Source organism: Trachurus japonicus, chromosome 16, assembly GCF_045865225.1.
Source record: "Trachurus japonicus isolate A0001 chromosome 16, Traja_1.0".
In the NCBI taxonomy this organism is placed as follows: domain Eukaryota; kingdom Metazoa; phylum Chordata; class Actinopteri; order Carangiformes; family Carangidae; genus Trachurus; species Trachurus japonicus.
The window spans coordinates 15967443-15987317 of NC_140922.1; the positions used below are offsets into that span (position 1 = coordinate 15967443).

The window sequence follows — 19875 nt, forward strand, 5'->3', positions numbered from 1 at the left end:
TGTGCATATATTATTGAACATCGTTACATACAAAGGCAGTTCAAAATGCAGAAAAACATTGTATTCAAGTAATTAATTAGACTTTTTATTCTGCTACAGTGTCAGATGTTTACGTGAACATTTGAACGCATCTTTTGGAGCCTGCGCAGTGTGGTCCCAACCCGCGCTGTCACATGTCAAAACAAACGCGCTTCTGTTCCTGTCTGAAGTTTGGTTTTCTGGGCTGTGTGCGTGTCCAGCTTTGCACGACTGACCTCATGAAATACAAGCCGACAGTTATGCTGTATAACTTCAGACACATATAAGGAGCTAAGCGACTTGCTCTGTTGCCGTTAGCAACGGTGGTGTTGCTAAGGTCGTGGATAATTAGAGCATTGACGCTCGGCTTTAGGATCAATGGCGTCCTGTGTAGCAGCGTGGATAACTTCATGCTCCAACATCATTTTATCTGCCACTGCACTATACTTTTCTTATAAACTTTTTAAGGTAGGTATCACTTGTTGTGGTGTTATAATTAACACATTTTCATTTCTTGGCCTGAAACTACCGAATACTACTAAGGAAACGTGATATAAATTTAAATGAAAGTCGTAATATATATATTTTGGAGTTTGGACTGTTGGTTGAGCTAAATGGGCTCTATGCACAGCTCCACTACTTCCTGAACTTAAGGCTGCTCCTTTATTTCCTGTCTAACATTATTGGACAAACTGATTAATCCAGGTGTGCCTGAGTCGTCACAATCGTCAAACACACCTGGATTAAAGTTTGTCCAATAATGTTAGACAGGAAATAAAAGAGCAGTGTTAAATTCAGGAAGTAGTGGAGCTCTGCATAGAGCCCATTAACCAATTGCAGTCAGTGATAGTATAGTTTCAAATCCAGTGGTTGTGTTAAACTACCTTTAGTATTTGTTTTTGATTTATTTCCCTATTGGATGTTTTAAAGTTATATTCCCATATTCAGGTGTTATATGAATTGTATTTATTAAACAGGCTGATGTCTCGTCAGTTTTAAATAGAAGTTAGTTACTCTGCAAAACCAAGCTTATTTTGAGTTTCTCACTCTGCTTCTGCACTTGCATCCACGTTTCTCTGCAGGACCACAGAGCTCCTTCAGTGGGCCTTTTTGTGCTTGGACTCTCTGCAGCAGTCTGCATCTTACGTCCGTCAAGCTCATACCTGACCTCACTGCAGAGAGAAGCTGAGTGGGCCGGGGAGGTTCTGGCTCCGGCGTTGGTCTCCTTCGACTTCCTGTGGCTCAGTCAAGATCACAACACAGCTCATATTCTCCTGTGTGGCTCTTGCATGCTGCTGGGGCTGTGCGACTGGCTCTCAGCAGATGCTCTCACCATGATGACTCGCTGTCTGGGCCTGTCCTCCCTGTCCTGCTGCCTCACGGTGTGTCTTTTCACTGGTAATCCTTTAGGGGCCCTGAGTGGTGTGGCCCTCAGTCTGCCTTCGCTTGTGTCCCCACAGGTTGGCACACACACTTTGGCTCCCCTCATTTCTCCGGCTGCATCTGAGGGACTGATCAAATGGATTTTGAAAGGGTCGATGTCAGTTGGTTGTTGGGCCTCAGAAAAGGCCCTTGGTAAATTTCTGTTGGATGTGAATGACAGATGCGACATAGGCATTTAGAAAGTCTGTGTGATTATTGACATCTATAAATGTAGGATTTGTCAAGTGTTGCAAAGACAAATTTTACAGATGAACTTTGAGTTCGAGCAACCCATTTGTCACTTGATTGATTTTTTTAGTGATCAAAAAATTAAATAACAACAATTTTGATAATCAATTAACCAAACAAGTGTTAATTATCAAACAAAAACACTAAACTTCCAACATTAGCCAAAAACGGCTGATTAATCAAGCTAATGATGGAAAGATAAATATGAGTTTAACTGGACTCTCATGAATTAAGGATGAGATGCTGTTATATTTGAATGCCAACTGACAACATACAACTTGATGAATGTTAATAAGCAAAACACTACATTTGAGTTCACAGTAACCACAATATTCTTCTGTAATTCTGTTTGTTACAATGGTATGTACTTAGAAGTGGAAAGTAATTTCAGAGTGTTATTATGGCAAGTCACAGCAGGCACTGGAGTATATACAGCAGCCTGGAGTAAGACTTCATTTGAACCTGTTATGAATGTAAAATCACAGATACCACTGCACAAATGAATTTGCACAAGAGTATGTGACTTCAGTTTACAGCTGACAGTCCATTGTGGCCTTGTGTAGCCTTTTTAAGCGTGCCGTTAGTGCCTAGTTGACATTTGTAATGTCATCCAGTATGAATATAAATGTGTTATTATCATTACAGTGAATGTCCATGAGGCTGTTGCACTCTCAGGCTACTGACACATCTCTCCACTGTTTCCAAAAACACCCCGCTGCCTCAGAGTCTGGGTCCTGTTTGCTCTGCAGCCTCAGCAGTATCACTGTTAAAATATCTGCAGTGGTCTCAGCTATTGGCCCTGCTCTTACCTCACCATGCCCATCTGATACTTATCAGTGCACTTCTTGTTTTTATTACTTCCTTGGTTTTTAGTGGCTGTAACCTGGACTGAAATGACCTCATCTGTTAAACTTGCCATTATGTAAATGGTAATGGAGTGTATGGTTTTGTTTGTCCACAGTGTTGTCCTTGTATTGAGTCTCTTTACATAGATTTGTGGTGGACACTGCAGATTCTCTCTGAGGATGTCAGAGTTGTGAACAGCTGGCTCAGCAGTTTTACTGCAGTGTTTGCGCAGGCGTCTGTGGCTGTGTGCCTGTCTGTGGGAAAGTACCTTATTTTAAACCTCAAGGCACAGGTGACTAGATGTTTTCAATGTAATCAATAATTTGTGTGGATATTTCTGAGTTTGGAGTGGTAGCCTATATAATTATATTAATTGTGTTGCCTGTGTCTGTGTTTTTTTTAAATGATTTATCATGCCGTTCATCTCTGTGGAAGTGTGTTGAATAAATGATGATGTTAATCCCGTTATTGTATGTAACTTCACATGGCATTGCAAAGGTCGCTTGGCTTGTGTTCAGTCATCAGTCCTCTTTCCTTTCTTAATTTTTATCCAACAAATCAACATCTGTAAGTTTGTTATCTTTCCCTATGAGCACTTGGGGCATGACACATCTCACCCAGCTCTGTCTCGGGCTGCTGGTATCAGCAGCTCAATCAGTCTCCATTCTCCATATCCTTCACTCCAGCACTGCAGCGGATCTGGAAACTCACTGCAGTGAGCATGCTCACTGCAGCTGCAGCCTGTGGATGGAGCAAAGTGGAAGAGGAGGAGGAGGAGGAGAAATGGGAGGGGAGAGAGAGCGGTAAGGAGGGAGCCACATAGGAGCTGCACACACAGCACTGGGATGCTGTTGCAGCTCTGAGAACAAGGGATGCATGGGAAGATTTGTCATTGGCAACACGGATGAACTATGAGAGAGGAATACAAATGAGGAGAATATCAGATTGTCATCACCCAAGAGGAGAAGATATGTGATCAGGTAAAGATGATAAGCATTTTAGCAGATTGGAACAAAGAAATCCTGGTATATTGAAACCATAATCTGATTATCATTAAAACGTGTGTGTTACAGTAATATCAAGGTAAAAAAAATGTTTTTGCTTTTCTCCTGCATGACCGGCTTGAACACGAACCTTATGTCATTTACAGGGACTCCTGGACGGTGTGGAGATGTACGCCTTCTACTCGCTTTTAGTCTACATCTTCTACACTGTCTTTAAAAAGGAGGAGGAGGAGGAGGAGGAAGCCTGTGGAGCATGTGGAGCTTCCTCAGATGTATGTCTAGCCACATCATGTCCAACCTCAGGGGTCCTTTGTCAGGAAAAGCTTTCTTTAGCGGGGATCATCATGCACATATTACCTACAACATGAGAGTGAAAAAAAAGGGTTACATGCTCCCTCATGAAGGAAGCATGTAATGCATATAATTATGTGCATTGCTATGTATGCAATCTGTAAATATTTGTGCATGTCTGACCCTCATGTATGATGCTGTGCTCAGGAGCCAGGACCTGTTTCCATGGAAACAAGGAGCAGGAGGAGAGATGGCCACACCCCCAAAATGGGGAAAAAAGCTTGTGCTCGGCTTAGTGAATCAAGTGAGTGCTCACATATTGTTTTTATAGAAGGCTGCTCAATTGTATGTGATATGGATAGTTACTGTTCATTCATTAATTAAACCATGTGCTTTGTTGTCACTCAGGCAGTAGCAGTGACAGTGATGAGATCTCACAGAGTGATGAAGCTGAGGAAGATGGCCCCGATATCCCAGCTTGCACTCCTCTGGCTGCGTTTTTGTCCTTCAAACAGGAAGCTGAGAAGCGAAGGGCCTCACAAGTTCAGCTGGAAGCAACAGGAAAGGTAGCGAATCTGTGTCATCACCTGATGTAGGAATATAAATTCACAGCTCCCCAAATAGGAGCATCTGCAGTGTTATTAAACATAGTATGTGTGTGTGTGTGTGTGTGTGTGTGTGTGTGTGTGTGTGTACTGCCCAGCTAGCAGAGTCTCCCCTGGTGGCGGTGATGTCCCACTTGCTGACTTTTCTGGAGCAGTACTCTCACTTCCAGCAGCTGCAGCAGCAGGCCGACCAGTACCGGGTCCAACTGAAGAGACACCGCGTCCAGCATCGGCGGCAGATGAAGGCCCTGCGAGCCTCCTACCGCCAGCGCCTCAGGGACAAGAACAGCATCATCAGCGGCCTGGAGGAGGCCATCAGCCAGCAGCAGACCCCCAGCCCGCTGAGCGAAGGTGAGGGAGGAGGAGAAGGGTCAGAGAGGAGGAGGGGGAGGAGGAGAGAGAGCAGGAAGGAAGGGATGGGGGAGGGTGAAATTAAGGTGTGAGAATGATGTTCTCCAGGCGATGGGTGTGAGGAAGAGGACAGAGAGAGGGGGCCAAGGCCATATTGCTGTTTTAATAACTGCACTGATTGGTTGGTGTGAAAAGAGGAGCGGAAAATTATAGTTATATTTATGTTATGACTCATCAGAGGGGTGGAGGAAGATGCATTAGGAGGACAATGAATACAGATGGTCACATGCTTTGTTATAGTAGGTGTAGATTCAGTGGTTTATGTAATATAGACAAGAGTGGTCTTATTTTCTCTCTTAATTTTTCATGACATGATGAGGAGTTGAGAAGAAGGGCTAATATCATCGGAGTGATCAGCTCCGTGTCCTTTGATGGGGTTTTTCCACTGACAGATTGTCTGAGATTAATTGTTTTTTAACTGGCTACACACTCTGCACCTTCTAGTAGAAAGGAGGTTGTTGATTAGATTTGTTTGTGTCAGTGTGGGAGTTAAATTGATGTCACAGAGGCCAGCCTGACACTGTCCAGCAGACCTCAAAGCTCTCTGTGTTTGTATCTGCTGTATCTCAGACGTGACCAGGTGGCCGCCGTTCCCCAGAGCATCTCGGACAAACCTACCAACTCCACTCTTCGCTGGGCATCACTTTCCTGTGCATATGTTCAGCATGTTGACAAGTGCATGCCTGCCTGAAGCCAAAAAAGCTGTACAGAAATCTGCTTCCTGTCCTCAGGCTGTCTGATAAAGTCTCAGAGAAATTATGTCAATATGTGACATTAAAGCGTACATCACAGCCAGACCTGGGCCTACTGTATATCTCAGTGTGTGGGTGTCTTCACGCACACTGACACTCACTAGTGGTCAGGACAAAGATAAATTGCCAGTGTGACACAAGAGTGTGCGGTACTTGGATATTGACTCTGGCTCTCTGTCGTGAATAAAACATGCCTGTAAGTGCGGTTTTATTCCTTGCAAATGCACGTACAAGGTCTTGCACATGCTTGGCGCCACGTGCTGTTGTGTTGGACTAAAAATAGCCGGGGGTCCATGTCCCAGTGTTGCAGGGCTTTTGGCTCTGTTTGTATACTGTAATGCAACGTGCAGGTCTAGGTGGAGGAGTGCCACTGTGTTTTCTTTTTTTGTGTGTGTGTGTGTGTGCAGTATTCCCATCACCATCTGCATGTTTTTTTTTAATTTCTTTTCTTTTTTTAAATCTGCTATTCAGAATTATTTTAGAATGAATGACTCATGCCCCATTTACTGGTTATTAATCGAGGATTTAACAAAAATTCTCAAGCCTCTTAATAATTTTGTTTTTCCAGTGAAGCAAATATGTTCTCCTGCACCGTTTCAAGCTGCTCTTTTAAATTTTACAAAGCTTCCCCAGAGTCTCTATGGACTATAACAGCTCAGATATTTCACGTTTTTTGCAGGCACGTTTCCATCAGCACCACTGACTCACAGCTGTAGCATCTCCCCCATATTTTTTTTTTCTTCCTGGCATCACCACCTCTCACTGCACCAGGGTGATACAGCAAACCTGACATGTCGTGTTAGTGAAATTAACATAAGGCCTTGCTATGAAAATCTACGGTGACAGAGCTTGATAAATCATTGAGGAGGAGGACAGTGATTAAAACGCTACCAGGCGTGCAGATGAGGAACGACAGAGGAGGTTTAGCAGGTTGTAGGCTCTTTTTAAATGTGATTCTTGGTTGTGACAGGCTGCACGTGAGAGCCATACGGGTCTGTGGAGCTGCCTTGGAGACTCTGGAGTGCAAACATGGCGATGATAATACAAACTAAACTGCAATGCACAGTAACTAGATGTCGCGTTTAAGTGCATACTTAATGTTCATTAATATTACACACACTCACAGGCATTGAAGCGTGTGGAAACTGGCCTCAACTGGAAAACCTACATATAGAAAACAGGTCAGAGTGAGTTCAAAGGATATTGGTCACTATTTGTGGGTGGCCTCATATGAATATGGGTCCAGAGATGACAGAATGACTTGAGCTGTTGTTGACGCAGCCAGTATTTAGTCTGTTGGTCATGATGAAGATGCTGTTTTCTGTCCTCCAGGTGAATCCAGCAGCGATGCGGGGGCACAGGCCGGGGTTCACCAGCTCGTGGAGTCTCTGTACGGTCTGCAGGGTGAGAGGAGTCAACTGAGAGGAGAGCTCAGACTGCTGCACTCACAGCTGGAGCAGAAGGAAAAAGACAGACACTCTCGCATACAGGCCTTTCAACAGCAGGTAGGAAGCTGAGTAAGAGTTCAGTCCTAAAAGCTGAATCCATCTCTTAAAAGTAGAAATGTGAATTACTTATTACAACATTTCCATAAATGACAAGATTTATGAATGTCCCTTAGTATTGCGAAAGAGATGATGTCACCATTTTCATTTTAAGGACACATTTTCTGCACATGCATATCTTCATAAATTATGTGTTTCAAGTCCTGTGTTATTGTGCATATAGTATGTGTAAACGTAAGTGATTTATGTAGCTATTTTGGCCAAGTATATAAATCTCAAAAGACTTTCCAGTCCAATTGTAAATAATAAACAGCAGAATTACACAACTTCATATATGCTATAAATAATGGAATGAAAAAGGGAGTCAAACATGTGATATGTCTAGACCAAACCTGTTTTAATTAACTTTTGAATGTTCTAATTTCTCAGATTGATGAACTGAAGAGCTGCATAGAGGAGCGGGAGGAGGAGCTGTCAAGACTGAGAACTGCCACTGTGAGTGCTGTGAAGTATTGATTTAATTACTCATGTCCATGTCATCAGCAAGTGTATCCCCCACACCCACAGAATTACAAACAGTGCTTTAAAAGTGGCAAACAGAAGTCTGTATGTCTTGTGTAACACTTAAAATTATAAATGTGTGTTTTTTCATGTTTCAGTTTTCATGCTGGAGCGTAATCTTGTGTTATTCTTCCTCAGGGGGCCACAGACTCAGAGAAGCGAGTGCTGTGTCTGTCAGCAGAGAACGAGAGTCTGAAACAAAACCTGAGCGTCACTCAAGGCCTCCTGCAGCAGCTGTCAGCCATCCCCTCCCAGTCCAGCAACATGCTCATCAAGGTGAGATGCGCCATCACAGCTGGAAAGCTCACTGACATGCTACCAAGGCAACCATTAACACCTGCAGTGCAGACACAAATAACTGATTTTGACTTCTCCTGTGCACCGCCAGGAGAACGAGAACCTCCGCAGCAGAGTGCAGCAGCTGGAGATCTCGCTGCAACAGCGCGCTGACCAGCTGTCACAGCTGGAGCGACAGAGCGAACAGAGCGAGTGGAGGAGAAGAGAGGAGCTGAGGAAACGAGAGGACAGAGTGAGAGAGCTGCAGCTGGAGTTGGACAGAGAGAGAGGAAAGGAGCCATTGGTGAAGGTAATTCAAATACAAAAGTGTTTTTTTATTAAATCAGTTTCAAAATTTACAGTAAGTGTGGCTTTTGATCCTGATAATATTAGAAATAAAGGAGCCTCCTGATGAGATGTGTTTTTTCTTTCCCAGTATGTTACCCAGACTGTGGAGGTAGAATCACCTGCCACACTGAAGCAGCTGAGTAAATCCAGACAGAGGAACGAGCTGCTGTCCGAAAAGCTGGCCAATCAGAACGAGCGGTGCAAACAGCTGGAGGAGCAAATAAGGAAGTCTGATGAATACAGCTGTAACCTGCAGCACAAGGTAACAAACTCAAAATTGCTGTGTCATATCTGTTAAAAGTAAAGAGCTGTACTACATTGTTTTTTCAAGTTGGAAGTGGATAGAAATCTTAAGGGGGATTTTTATCTTGGTTTTTCAACAATAAGGCCCCATAATAACAAATAAATATAGTGCAAGGAGACAGGCAACAAATCCAGGATGATGAAATCCTGATGCCATCAACATCAACTCTGATTTAAAATATGTTAAAGAGAATTGACTGAATCCACTGAGATAAATAAATCCCACCTTGTTTGGAGAACAGATGATCAGAGGAGAGGAACTCAAAGGCTGAAGGATACATTTTCCACCTCACTGCTGGAAATGTACAACTTGGATCGGTTCTATTGACAGATGAACTCATTACAGAGCTGAAGCGGCACAGGTTGGACCAGTGGAGCTGACAGATTGACAAATTGTTGCGCTAAACCTTTTACAGATTGCGGCGTACGAGCGGGAGATCAGTAAACTGAGAGAGGAACTGCTGAAGGAGATCGGCCACTTGGAGGAGAGGAAGGAGGAGGCTGTGAAGGCCGCTGCCAGCTGCTCAGCCGAACACTTCCAGAACCTGCAGGACCAATTCTTCAGTGAGTGATTAAATCCTCCAGACAGCGACATATTGGTTTTACGCACAATAAAAAAAAGAAAGACAAATTTAAAACACATGCTTTTTTTCATCAGGCTTGCAGAAACGTCTGACGGCACTCCCGCCGGCTTTACGCACCATGAAGACGGACTACGCCAGTCTGAGGAGCCAAGTTCGAAACTTCTCAGACTTTTACGGAGCAGCTATAAGTGATGCAAAAAAACAGGTCTGTAGTGTACCACTGTTCGTAGGAGACTGAGACGCCCAAACAAGTGGACACATTTTTATTCCGTGTAATGTCGTCATGTCTTAGATTTCAGCAGCTATCAGTGAGATGTCCGAAGCCAACAAAGATCTTCTGGAGAAATATAGGAAAGAAGTTGCACTGCGCAGGAAGTACCACGAACAGCTGGTGGAGCTTAAAGGTAGGCAGAGGAGAAGAAATATAAATACAGTGCAAAAAAATTCAGAATGCGTCTTTGACTGGACCACTCTGTTTTGTTTTTTATAGGTAACATCCGCGTGCTGTGTCGCGTGAAGCCCGTGCTGAAGGAGGACCAGCAGCACGAGGAGGGTCAGTCTGTGGTGGTGACGACAGACCCCAACAACGAGTCCTCCCTCACTGTGCTGAACAAAGGGAAGGGTCGTATCTTTGAGCTGGACAAGGTCTTCCACCCTCAGGCTGCACAGGAAGAGGTAGTGAGAGGGAAATGCCATTTTTAGCACGCAGGGGAAATATAATGACGAGAGCTCTAACCCTTTATTTTTCTTCCACCAGGTCTTTCAGGAGATTGAACCTCTTGTGACGTCCTGCATCGATGGCTACCAAGTCTGCATCTTTGCATATGGACAGACCGGCTCGGGAAAAACCTACACCATGGAGGTATACTATACTGTCTGGTTTCCTGACGCCGTGGAGAGATGATCTGTGTTATAGGTTGCAGGCTAAAAGATTATTGTGATTTTTTTTTCAGGGCAGCGTAGAGAACCCAGGAATTAACCAGCGTGCTCTGAAACATCTCTTCAGCGAGATCGAGGAGAGGAAGGACATGTGGTCTTATACGGTTACTGTCAACTCTGTGGAGATCTACAACGAGGTGCTAAGGTTAGCTACACTTTTCCTTGGATATGCTTTCAGCCCACACGAGTATTTAGAGTTAAAAGATAGGGGTTGTTTATTGTCTTTGTTTCATTTTGTTTCTCAGAGACCTGCTGAGTAAGGACGGAGAAAAGTTGGACATAAAGATCAATCCAGACGGAACAGGACAGCTGCATGTGCCGGGCCTCAGGATCATCGAAGTGAAAAGCTTTCAGCATATCAAAAAGGTGACACTTTTGGAAACGGCCTGTGTTGATGTGATTTAAAGAATACTTTTTTTGGAGCAAATTACAACTTTCTCGCTCAATTATTCTTTGTGTTTGAGCAGATATTAGCCACAGCCCGAAGGAACAGGATCACCTTCGGCACTCAGATGAACCAGCACAGCTCCCGCTCCCATGCTCTGCTCTGCATCACGGTTCAGGGCACCGACCTTGCCACAGGGTCCAAAACCACCGGTCAGTCTTCCTACACAGAAACTTAAAAAAAAAAAAAAAGATCATGCTAAATATTCTTCATCAAAGGCCCTCTCTCCTCTGTTAAAGCCGAGGGCAGTCTATTAGTCATAATGCTGAATCGAGAGAAAGGACTGCGAGCGAAAGCAGCATGAGAAAGCAAAAACAGCCTCTGATCAGGATTCAGTCAGTCATCCATTCATTCATTACACAGAATGCACTTTTTTTTTTTCTTTCCTCAGGCAAGCTGAACCTGGTGGACCTGGCTGGCTCAGAGAGGGTATGTAAGTCTGGTGCAGAGGGAGAGAGGCTGAAGGAGGCTCAGAATATTAACCGCTCTCTGCTGGCACTGGGCGACGTAATTCAGGCTCTGAGGGCTCGGCAGACTCACATCCCTTTCAGGAACTCCCGCCTTACGTATTTATTACAAGACTCCCTGGGCAAAGGCAGCAAGACGGTCATGGTGGTGCAGGTAAGAATACTCCGATTATTTCATCGTCAAATTCTGACATATTTTCACAGTTTAAAGTCTTATTTTGTTTAACCTCTCTGCTAAAGGTGTCTGCTCTGGAGAGTAATGTGGGAGAGACGTTGTGCTCGCTCAAGTTTGCCCAGAGGGTGTGCAAGGTGGAGCTGGGCCCTGCCGCCAGGAAGATCGAATCCGGCGGAGGGCAGTGCGACTGATGCCCTCGGATCACAAGGGAGCCGTGACTGCAGCCGTCAAGAGCATCTCCTCACCCCTACCGATTAACTATAAAGCTACAGTTTCAACTACATCGACAAGCAATGCTGCTTAAGGGCTAAATCTGCGGAGGTCCACGTGGCACGGAAGAGGCAACCAAGAATAATGAGGATATTGGCCTCTACTTTGCCATTGTCTGCCTCTGACACATGATAACCCTTTATTGTTAGATAATCTGCATGTAGTGCCAAAACAACCTCTGACTTCCCCCATGGTGTAAGATCGATGCTTCCTTGAACTACGGTGTCTCAGTTTCTTTGTATTAAATGCCAAAATCCAGGATAAACTATATCCTCCATGGTCATCAGTGTTTAGAGCAGCATCATGTCCAAACAGGTTTAGTAAGTTTCCAGCGCCACGACATGAACACTTCTGTTTTTGCAGTATTAATAATCATGCTATAAATGTTTGTAGTTTGTGAGAGACATGTTGTATATTTTTTGAAGGTTTTAGTGTGTAGGAGAATCTGTTTTTGTAGCAACAGTACAGGCATTTCAGTGACACTGACATCACATATTTGTGTAGTTTTTGTGAACTTGAGAAAAGCAGCGATTGTTTCTCTTTGGAGACTTGATGATTTGCCTTTTGAGATAAGAGGAAAGTTGTAGAAGGGAGCAGGTGGCCTTTGTACTAGACCGGTAATAAGAATGAATTGTGCAATATCGTCCTAATTGAGGAGACAGCTTGGGCCTATGTGAACAGAAGATGCACTTTATTGTGAAAGGAGTGTTTCAGTTCAGGTATTTAGGTGCTTGCAATAGAAATCACTAGTGAATGTCATAACAGAAACAGCTTATCTGTTCATCATTGTTCCTCTAGTTATCACCCACTGGATCAAAACTAACTTGATTCATGTGTAGCAAGACATTAATGTTGCAGTCACCGTCATAGAGGTCACTTCATGATGATTAGAGAGTCAATTTTCAGATAATTTTCTGAATAAACACAACGTATTTAAAAGTGTCTTTTCTCTCAATGGATGCTGAGCCAAGTGTGTCAACTGTCTTGTGTACTGTGGCAGCTGTACCTCGCACATAGGTAAATTACCTTAAAGACAATACAGACGATTTGCTTGTCAGTCTAATAGAAGCATAACCCTCTTAGACAGGTATTTGATGCACTGCAATAGAAATAGGTATTGACTTTAATATAAAATGTGCTATATCAACAACAGTTTCAGTTTTATCCATATCCACCCCTACTTTTAAATAAGGGGAAAATTCACAACAATAATCAGGTATTTGGAAAAATTCACATTATTTTATTTGAGAAAATACAAAACTAAATATTGATGATTACATTCAAAATGCACATCAATTGACCACATATACATAATGTACTACTATACATATACATTAATATGTAATAATACAGTAATACAAGTTAGGACTTGTATATAAAGACCTGACAGGATATTGTAATCCCAGCAGTGATGGAAGCAGCCACGGCACCGATGTGATGGTATTATTCCAGTACAGTCAGGCTCTTGTTGTTGTGGTTGTGTTTCATCCATTCACTATTCTTCTGTTTTTGTTGTGTGTGTTCTAACTGTTTCACGTTGGATTCAGTCCGAGTCTCCCTCCTCCACTCCTACTGCTCCCACTGCTCCAGCCAACTCCTCCTCGCTGCCTCGCAGACGATCCCCTAGACACACACACACACATAATCCGATTTACTTATTTATTGCATCCTTCATTCACAGGTTGATATCATGAACCATCGACACCAAATAGGCCGGCTGCCAACAGAAGAGTCCTGCACGGTGGTGATACTCCACACACAGATGATACAGGCTGCGAAATCAGCTCTAATACTGAAGGAGGATCAACATGTAGCTGTGATGCTGTCTGAGTTCATACAGAAGATTAAAGGAGTGACTTCTTGCCACTATAGTTTGTTTAATGTTGGTCAGTAATTATAGTTGTAATATTAACATAAAGAACATGGTTAACTTAACTTTAATGCATGTACAATATGACACACAGGGAAAGCCTCCTGTTACAGTTTAACCTGTTCTGTAATCTCTTGAATCCTTGTGTCTATTTTAAGAATGTGGATCACACATCAGTGGAGGAATCACAGTGTTGGTGTCATCAGGCGACCGCAAGTCTCTGTGGAATCTGGAAGCCACAAAGCAATTAGCCTGATAATTCACGCCTCGCACAGGCGCTGTTGTCTCTGCTCTGTCGGGAGGATTCAGCCGTAAAACAGAGAGAGAGAGAGAGAAAAAAGAACATAAAACAAGAAATACTAACGTATGAGCTCAGCAATGGCTCTCTGTGTTCTCCTCTCCAACTTCTCCAGTTTCTTTGCCACGTCGCGTTTCAGATCCCTGAATTCAGAATCAAATAAAGACACAAAGTCAGCTACAAATCATTTTTGATTAGACCAAGATTTATCTCACAATACAGAGTGGAAACTTATTTTAAAAAAAAAAGGCTCTTACCAGTCTGGTTTTCTCGGGGCGAGGTTGGCCAAATCCTGAGGAAAGAAAATAACTGAATACAGCAGCAACGGACACGACAAACAAATTAATCACACCAACACTGGGGGGGGTTACTCACCACTTCTTCAATGATTGGCTCTGGATTAGCTGCCTCCAACTGGTCTTTAACTTTATCCTCCACTGCAAACCAACAGAGGCTTCCATCAGTCATGAATCATGCATGATAAAAGCTGCAGGTCTGTGAGCGCGACCGTCTGCCACGACCTTCCTGGAGGCCACGGATTATATCATATTACCAAGGCTCTGAGTTAATGTTTGCGTGTAAAGAGTTCTCACCGGACGCTGGTTTGGCTTTGGGCACCTGCCTCTCCTTCAGCTCTTCGTCCTCTGGGGTGTAGTTCCTCAGCTTCAGCTCCCTTGACACAACAAATACAGTTGTTTTTAGTGCTGTGAGCAGTAAACGCAACATTATCATATCTTTTGTTCCACTTTCCACACTCCTGTGACAGTCCAGGAGGGGGCAGTGTAGACAAATATATTCCACCAGAGATTATAAAGGGACCATCTGCAAACCCTGCACAGCTGCACATCTAATGTCTAGGAGAGGTTGGGTATAATGTCCCTCTTTATTCCTATGAACACGTCTGATTAACATGTTCCACCTGCTCCTGGGCACAGACTCGAGGAGAGCAGCTAACAGCTGAGGAATGCTTTCCTTGATGTTGAATTACCAAGTCTTTCATCACGTCTCCGCGCAGAGGAATTCCTGGCAGGCCTTGACTGACATCTCTGCAGATTACACAGAGGGTCTGGAGGCAGAGGTAAACTATTGTCTGACTAAACGCACAACCAAGGGAGTTATCAGCTGTTCTGAGCTTAACATGGATTTGTGATGAAGCCCGAGAGTGTACGCTGTTGATACATTCATCACACTCCTGCTGCCAATGGACAGACCGATGCCTTGTATGGGTATGGGCAGGAATGCTGGTCATGTTCTGCCTGTGGTCCGCACATCGCTCCCTCTTTTTCTCTCCCCACCTGAATATCTCCCACAGAGACTGTTTCGGTGGAGAAATATGTTATCCATCTTTCCATCTCACCAATAAATTGAATTTTCATGCCACTGAAATACCCCAGAAAGTCATTTACTTTCCGTTTGCCCAAAAGCTGCACAAATGTGTTCTGCTGTACAACGACCAAAAATATAATAATTACACTTAGGGAAAGGAAGCAAATTGTTCCCAGAGTACACAATGTGACTTTAATTGAAACACTGTGACTTCATCAAAATTGATATAACAGAGATAAACTCACTGTTTTCAGCTTCAAATGTTATTTAAATGATTTTAATGACCATGGCAACTTCAAGCTACAAGTCTTGTTGGGAATCTTGGTTGTATGTCATCGCCCTTCGCCACCTCTCTATTACCAACTGTTCTCATGGAAATACCCTAAAATACAAACTAAAATAATTCTCTCTCCAGGAGGCATGGTTGTGTTTAGTTTAGTCTTTGGCCAGACTACTGTGGATAATATTTTGGTATAAGGCTGGTCCTTATGCAAAAGGATACATGAATGTAGTTGTAATATTGCTGTTATTTAGCATCTGTATTGATAAAATGTATACTTTTTCCTGAATATAGTAAGAGAGAGAAGACGATCAAAATGTACAAACATGCTCATGGGAGCAAGCTGTAGAGCGAACTATATGTGTCCCATAGTGGAAAGTCAGGGGGACATCATAAGCATGACTGTACATCGTGAAGCCCATGAATAGCCCACAGCAAATGGACATGATGGCAACAAATGTTTTTAAGCTCATTTGTCATGGACAAGTGATGTTTATCCAAAACATTCATTACGAGGCTGAGCGAGGCAGAAGGTCAATGAAAGTTGCCAACATCATTCGAATGACATTCAAACTGAATTTTACAGCATCCTGGCCAAGATATTTTGTTACAGACTGAGGCAGAGACGAGCACACAGGTAGTGAACAACCACCAAGGTAAATGCCGCAACAAGGACAAAAAAAAAAAAAAAAAAAAAAGGATAAACACACTGAATGTGTAAATCTTCAGTCTTGTGTCAAGGTTTGACATCTCGCCTTTATTTTACTTAACTGTCTCTTAATTTGATGCGTCCCAACCTTTTGAAGTGTGTTTACACATTTCCACTTCAAGCACATCGTGGCATCAAAGAGAGCCGGTGATAAATTCAGAGCACTGACCCAAGTGTGGCCCTTTTAAAATGTTTAGACTGAGGAGGAGAGCAGCAGTGTTCAATGTTTACACTGATATCAAGGTGCCTGCCCCATTCACCGCTGCAAAAACAACTCCTGCCTTTTCATTTACATGAGCCACAGAAACTGTAACTACTAATGTAATATTTCAGAGGCTATTAACTTCTTTTTGTCTTATCTGCTATCTCCAAGGACGTTAAATCTGTTTACCTATTAATCCATCTGCAAGATGTAACAGAAAAGCTCCTGGGAAATAGCCTTGAATGTAGGAAAACCAATCAATTCATTTTGATATCTTAAACCTAAGAATCTTAAATGAATCAAAATAGGAATAACTTCAGGACTAGCACGCTGTTTGTTGGTACTTTCGTGCCTTCGTTTGGGAATTTGATCTCCCATTAAATTTTAATCCCAATCCCAAGATACATTACACTCACACTCTGCTACAGATGTTTCTTGACTTTGCAAAACGCAAATTTAAAAAAGACTCAGTACATTCAGCACTGACCTTTTCCCTCTCTTCACAGATAAATGTCTGAATTGGACTCTTAACATGTGCTGCTATTTTCATTCTCCCTAGAGAGATCTGTCCTGTTGAACTGGAGGAAACACAGCGGCACTCCCTCTGTGCCGTCAGTGCGCAGTCATTAAATATAAACAATGGAAAAAACGGTCCTGCAGGACAGGAAAGATGGCTGCTCTTCCTGCCGACTAATACACAAAGTTGAGTGAGCTGCAGGATATTTGAGCAGCTAATAGCGCGGGGCTGTGCTCCAGCCCTGTGTAAACACCGCATCTCATGACCTGTACCGACACATGTCCTGTGTCAGAGGGTGGAAGATCGTGTTCAGATAAAGGTGGAAATAAAATGTTCTGATGATGAACGTCCCATATCAGTTTCAGTTCCGTTTGTGCAGAGGGGGGGACAACCAACGGCTCACAGTGTCTGAGGAAACTGTCACGTGCTTTTATATCAACAATATAAAAAACATTAAAGCATGAGGGGAGTGAGTGACCAACCTGTGCTTCTCCTCCGTAGTCTCCTCTAACGCAGGTCTTTTCTCATCTGGCTCCCCGTCGTCCTGCTCTCGCCCCTGAAGATCATCACACAAGCATTGAAATAACTTGACTTTTCTATTAGGTGTTCTCACTGTCAACACAGCATCATTAAAGCAATGAACTGGCTGCTAAACAAGCCCAAAAAACTAACTTACCTACCTAATACTGACATGAGCTAGACAAATAATCAAAGGTCTGCCTCACCTGGCACACTAAAGATGCAGTTTATAGATAGGCTAGTTGTTACATTTGCATAGGAAAACAAAAATAATGAATCATTGGTGTTTTTGTGTTGGCCCATCATTTGGGAGTCAAATAACAAATTTACATTTTGAGGTTGATTATTTCCGAGAGTGTTATTTTAGGAGGTGTGTTTTGAGAACTTCAGGCTGTTGTTCTGATCAGGATCAGATAATCCAGGACAAGCAAGTAACAACAACAAAAGCTCACATGCTGCAACATGAACAATAAGTACACCGTTTTATAATGAGGCCTACGCAACACTTTACACATGTAAACAATATGAAAAGCAAATGATGAAATGGACTTGCAGAAATTCAGAAAAAGAAAAACATAACAGTGACCTTGAGAAGTTGTAACAAAGGATATTGAACCCCTCCCATTTTACATTTTCCTGAAGAGGCTTCCTGTCCACCTGCTAGAACAATTCAGAGGGCTGACTCATTCTTGAAGTACAAAAAGGAAAATAACCCCCGGCTTCAGGAATGTCAGCAGCCGTTTATCAAACATTGCTAGCCACGCCAGTGTGCTTCTGTTCAACAACAGCTTATTGAAACATGGTCTAGGTTTAAGCAGCAGCCTGCACATTGAACTGGGTTTCCTGTCGCAAGAAGAATTCATATTCAGAGCTGAAACATTGTCACAACGAAGCAGAATAACTGTGAGGTGTGTTCACACACTTCAACACAGGCAGCAGCAGCTCAAGGCCTAATGGAGCTCAGAGGAAAAACAACTTGCCCTGAGGATATGTGGGTCAACACTCAGGGTGTGTGTTGATATCAAATTTAATATTGTGCCGTTATCATTGCCAGATAAGCTCAGCATATGATATTATCTTGGTAACAACTGCTCGGATAAATTAAAAAACTCTCACACACAACTGTTAACACATGCTTTAGCTTTTACTGTCTGTCCGGCGTGTGGTAGTGCTGCTGGCATCGATTTTATTTTACCGTGGTCTTCTATTCTAATATTTCTTTCCTGCAACATTCATGAAGCTGAGATATCTCCATACTTCCTTCAAAATAAGGTTCAGTTTTCTCTTCTGTCTTCTGAGTAAAAGTCCTCCACTTAAAGTTTCCACCAAGAATAGGAGTGTTTTAGTTATCCATTTACCACAGTGTGGTCTGGTGGGGTGGGGTGGGGTCTCTCTTTTTTGACTTTGGTTCCACAACTCTAGATAGGTGTATTTCTTGTTAACTATCGCTGTTTTCAGCATCACACATGTTGTAGATGTTAAAGATGTTCACATTAGTATGTGTTCGATGTGTGGGGGAAACACTGAGCACAACCCACTTATTGTAAGTACAGTGGTGCTGAGTAGATTGGGGAAATAAGTATTCTTCTTCTTCAAAAAAAAAAAACTAACATTCAACACAGAGCTCAAGACACATTTTTATACGACTCCAAGCACGCCAGCAGTATTAATCGCAATAACACAGGGTCAGAGATCTCATCCTTGCAGACCCCTTGTACCCTGTATATTCTACAGTTTGCGTGTAACTACGGCTCTGTCTGTTCAGTGCATTGCTGAATAACTAATGCAATTTCTTCTACACAAGGAAACACGACTGCAGTGTCTGGTCCGGCTTCATCAACCTGTTCAAACACAGACTGAACCTAAATGAGCCCAGTGAAGCAGACTTGCATTTCACTATCATGATAGTTAAATCAAAACTATGAACACAGGAACAAAACAGAAGGATAACACCACGGGTCCTCATTTATTAAGTATCTTTGGTAACGTTATAATAAACGGAGCCATTAACTTTATGTACATGATTAGCGGTGAAAGAAGCCCATTCAGGTTGGGTATTAAATACTGAGCTGCATGTGAATAAATGTCTTCTCTGCGTATGTAAACAAATCAACGAGCCACGGATAAAACAGATGCTAACGTTAGCTACAGGCTAACTCGGCTTACGTTCCCTGTCTAATAGATTTACGAGGTTTTGTTACAGGCTGTGTTGCATTTATCATAAACTAGACATCACCGGACACGTAACTTACATGGAGTTGTTTATCTCTTAGTGCTTTTAGCCTCTCTTTTCTCTTCAAGGCCTGCTCCTGGAGAGACCCAACACTTCGCTCCATGTTTATCCCTGCACGCCGCTCAGTTCTCTCTGAACTCGACTAGTGGCCCTGAGTCCTGACTGAGGATGCTAGACGACCGCCGAGCACATCGATTGCAATGGCCTGTTGCCTTTTCATGTGATATTGTTATGTTTTGTTTGACCAATCTAGTAAGAATAAACAGTGGTTATATTAATAGAAGATTAAACATTACTTGACAATCTGTTTATGGTTTAAAACAAGTACAGATACATTTAAATTAAGGGTTAGGGTTAATAGACTAATGGCACCCCAGCACTAAGGCTTCAATTGATTTAACTTTCAGCAGCTACAGTAATAGGCTGTTTTGAAAAGCCGATTTAAACCTA

General features: G+C 42.9%; 3 protein-coding genes across 3 annotated transcripts; 2 read left to right on the forward strand and 1 right to left on the reverse strand.

The window, feature by feature from the left end:
* The first annotated feature begins 202 nt into the window (after positions 1 to 202).
* LOC146972173 (transmembrane protein 276-like) lies at positions 203 to 1792 on the forward strand. The gene is made up of 2 exons (XM_085802090.1): positions 203 to 486; positions 1101 to 1792. The coding sequence occupies exons 1-2, from the start codon at positions 397 to 399 to the stop codon at positions 1638 to 1640; spliced, it is 630 nt and encodes a 209-aa protein (XP_085658216.1). The 5' UTR covers positions 203 to 396; the 3' UTR covers positions 1641 to 1792.
* A 1534-nt stretch (positions 1793 to 3326) lies between these two features.
* On the forward strand, positions 3327 to 12410 carry LOC146972174 (kinesin-like protein KIFC3). Its single transcript, XM_085802089.1, has 20 exons — positions 3327 to 3515; positions 3686 to 3811; positions 4038 to 4134; positions 4239 to 4396; positions 4534 to 4786; positions 6931 to 7103; positions 7533 to 7598; positions 7803 to 7940; positions 8053 to 8250; positions 8377 to 8550; positions 9008 to 9155; positions 9250 to 9380; positions 9468 to 9579; positions 9666 to 9850; positions 9933 to 10037; positions 10129 to 10259; positions 10360 to 10480; positions 10582 to 10711; positions 10951 to 11180; positions 11267 to 12410. The coding sequence occupies exons 2-20, from the start codon at positions 3707 to 3709 to the stop codon at positions 11390 to 11392; spliced, it is 2781 nt and encodes a 926-aa protein (XP_085658215.1). The 5' UTR covers positions 3327 to 3515; positions 3686 to 3706; the 3' UTR covers positions 11393 to 12410.
* A 578-nt stretch (positions 12411 to 12988) lies between these two features.
* On the reverse strand, positions 12989 to 19574 carry ccdc12 (coiled-coil domain containing 12). The gene is made up of 7 exons (XM_085802091.1): positions 19445 to 19574; positions 17156 to 17229; positions 14233 to 14312; positions 14015 to 14076; positions 13897 to 13931; positions 13706 to 13782; positions 12989 to 13094 (listed from the first exon to the last, which is right to left on the reverse strand). The coding sequence occupies exons 1-7, from the start codon at positions 19526 to 19528 to the stop codon at positions 13015 to 13017; spliced, it is 492 nt and encodes a 163-aa protein (XP_085658217.1). The 5' UTR covers positions 19529 to 19574; the 3' UTR covers positions 12989 to 13014.
* Between the last annotated feature and the right edge of the window lie 301 nt (positions 19575 to 19875).

What these genes read in the sequence shown, in the direction of transcription:
- LOC146972173 (XM_085802090.1), top strand. Translation starts at nt 397, where the DNA reads ATGGCGTCCTGTGTAGCAGCGTGGATAACTTCATGCTCCAACATCATT. An exon ending in TTTCTTATAAACTTTTTAAG is followed by an intron (nt 487 to 1,100) that starts GTAGGTATCACT and finishes GTTTCTCTGCAG; the next exon opens with GACCACAGAGCTCCTTCAGT.
- ccdc12 (XM_085802091.1), bottom strand. Translation starts at nt 19,528, where the DNA reads ATGGAGCGAAGTGTTGGGTCTCTCCAGGAGCAGGCCTTGAAGAGAAAA. An exon ending in ACTACGGAGGAGAAGCACAG is followed by an intron (nt 14,313 to 17,155) that starts GTTGGTCACTCA and finishes TGTTGTGTCAAG; the next exon opens with GGAGCTGAAGCTGAGGAACT. An exon ending in AGCCAATCATTGAAGAAGTG is followed by an intron (nt 13,932 to 14,014) that starts GTGAGTAACCCC and finishes TTCTTTCCTCAG; the next exon opens with GATTTGGCCAACCTCGCCCC.
- LOC146972174 (XM_085802089.1), top strand. Translation starts at nt 3,707, where the DNA reads ATGTACGCCTTCTACTCGCTTTTAGTCTACATCTTCTACACTGTCTTT. An exon ending in CATGTGGAGCTTCCTCAGAT is followed by an intron (nt 3,812 to 4,037) that starts GTATGTCTAGCC and finishes TGCTGTGCTCAG; the next exon opens with GAGCCAGGACCTGTTTCCAT. An exon ending in TGCTCGGCTTAGTGAATCAA is followed by an intron (nt 4,135 to 4,238) that starts GTGAGTGCTCAC and finishes GTTGTCACTCAG; the next exon opens with GCAGTAGCAGTGACAGTGAT.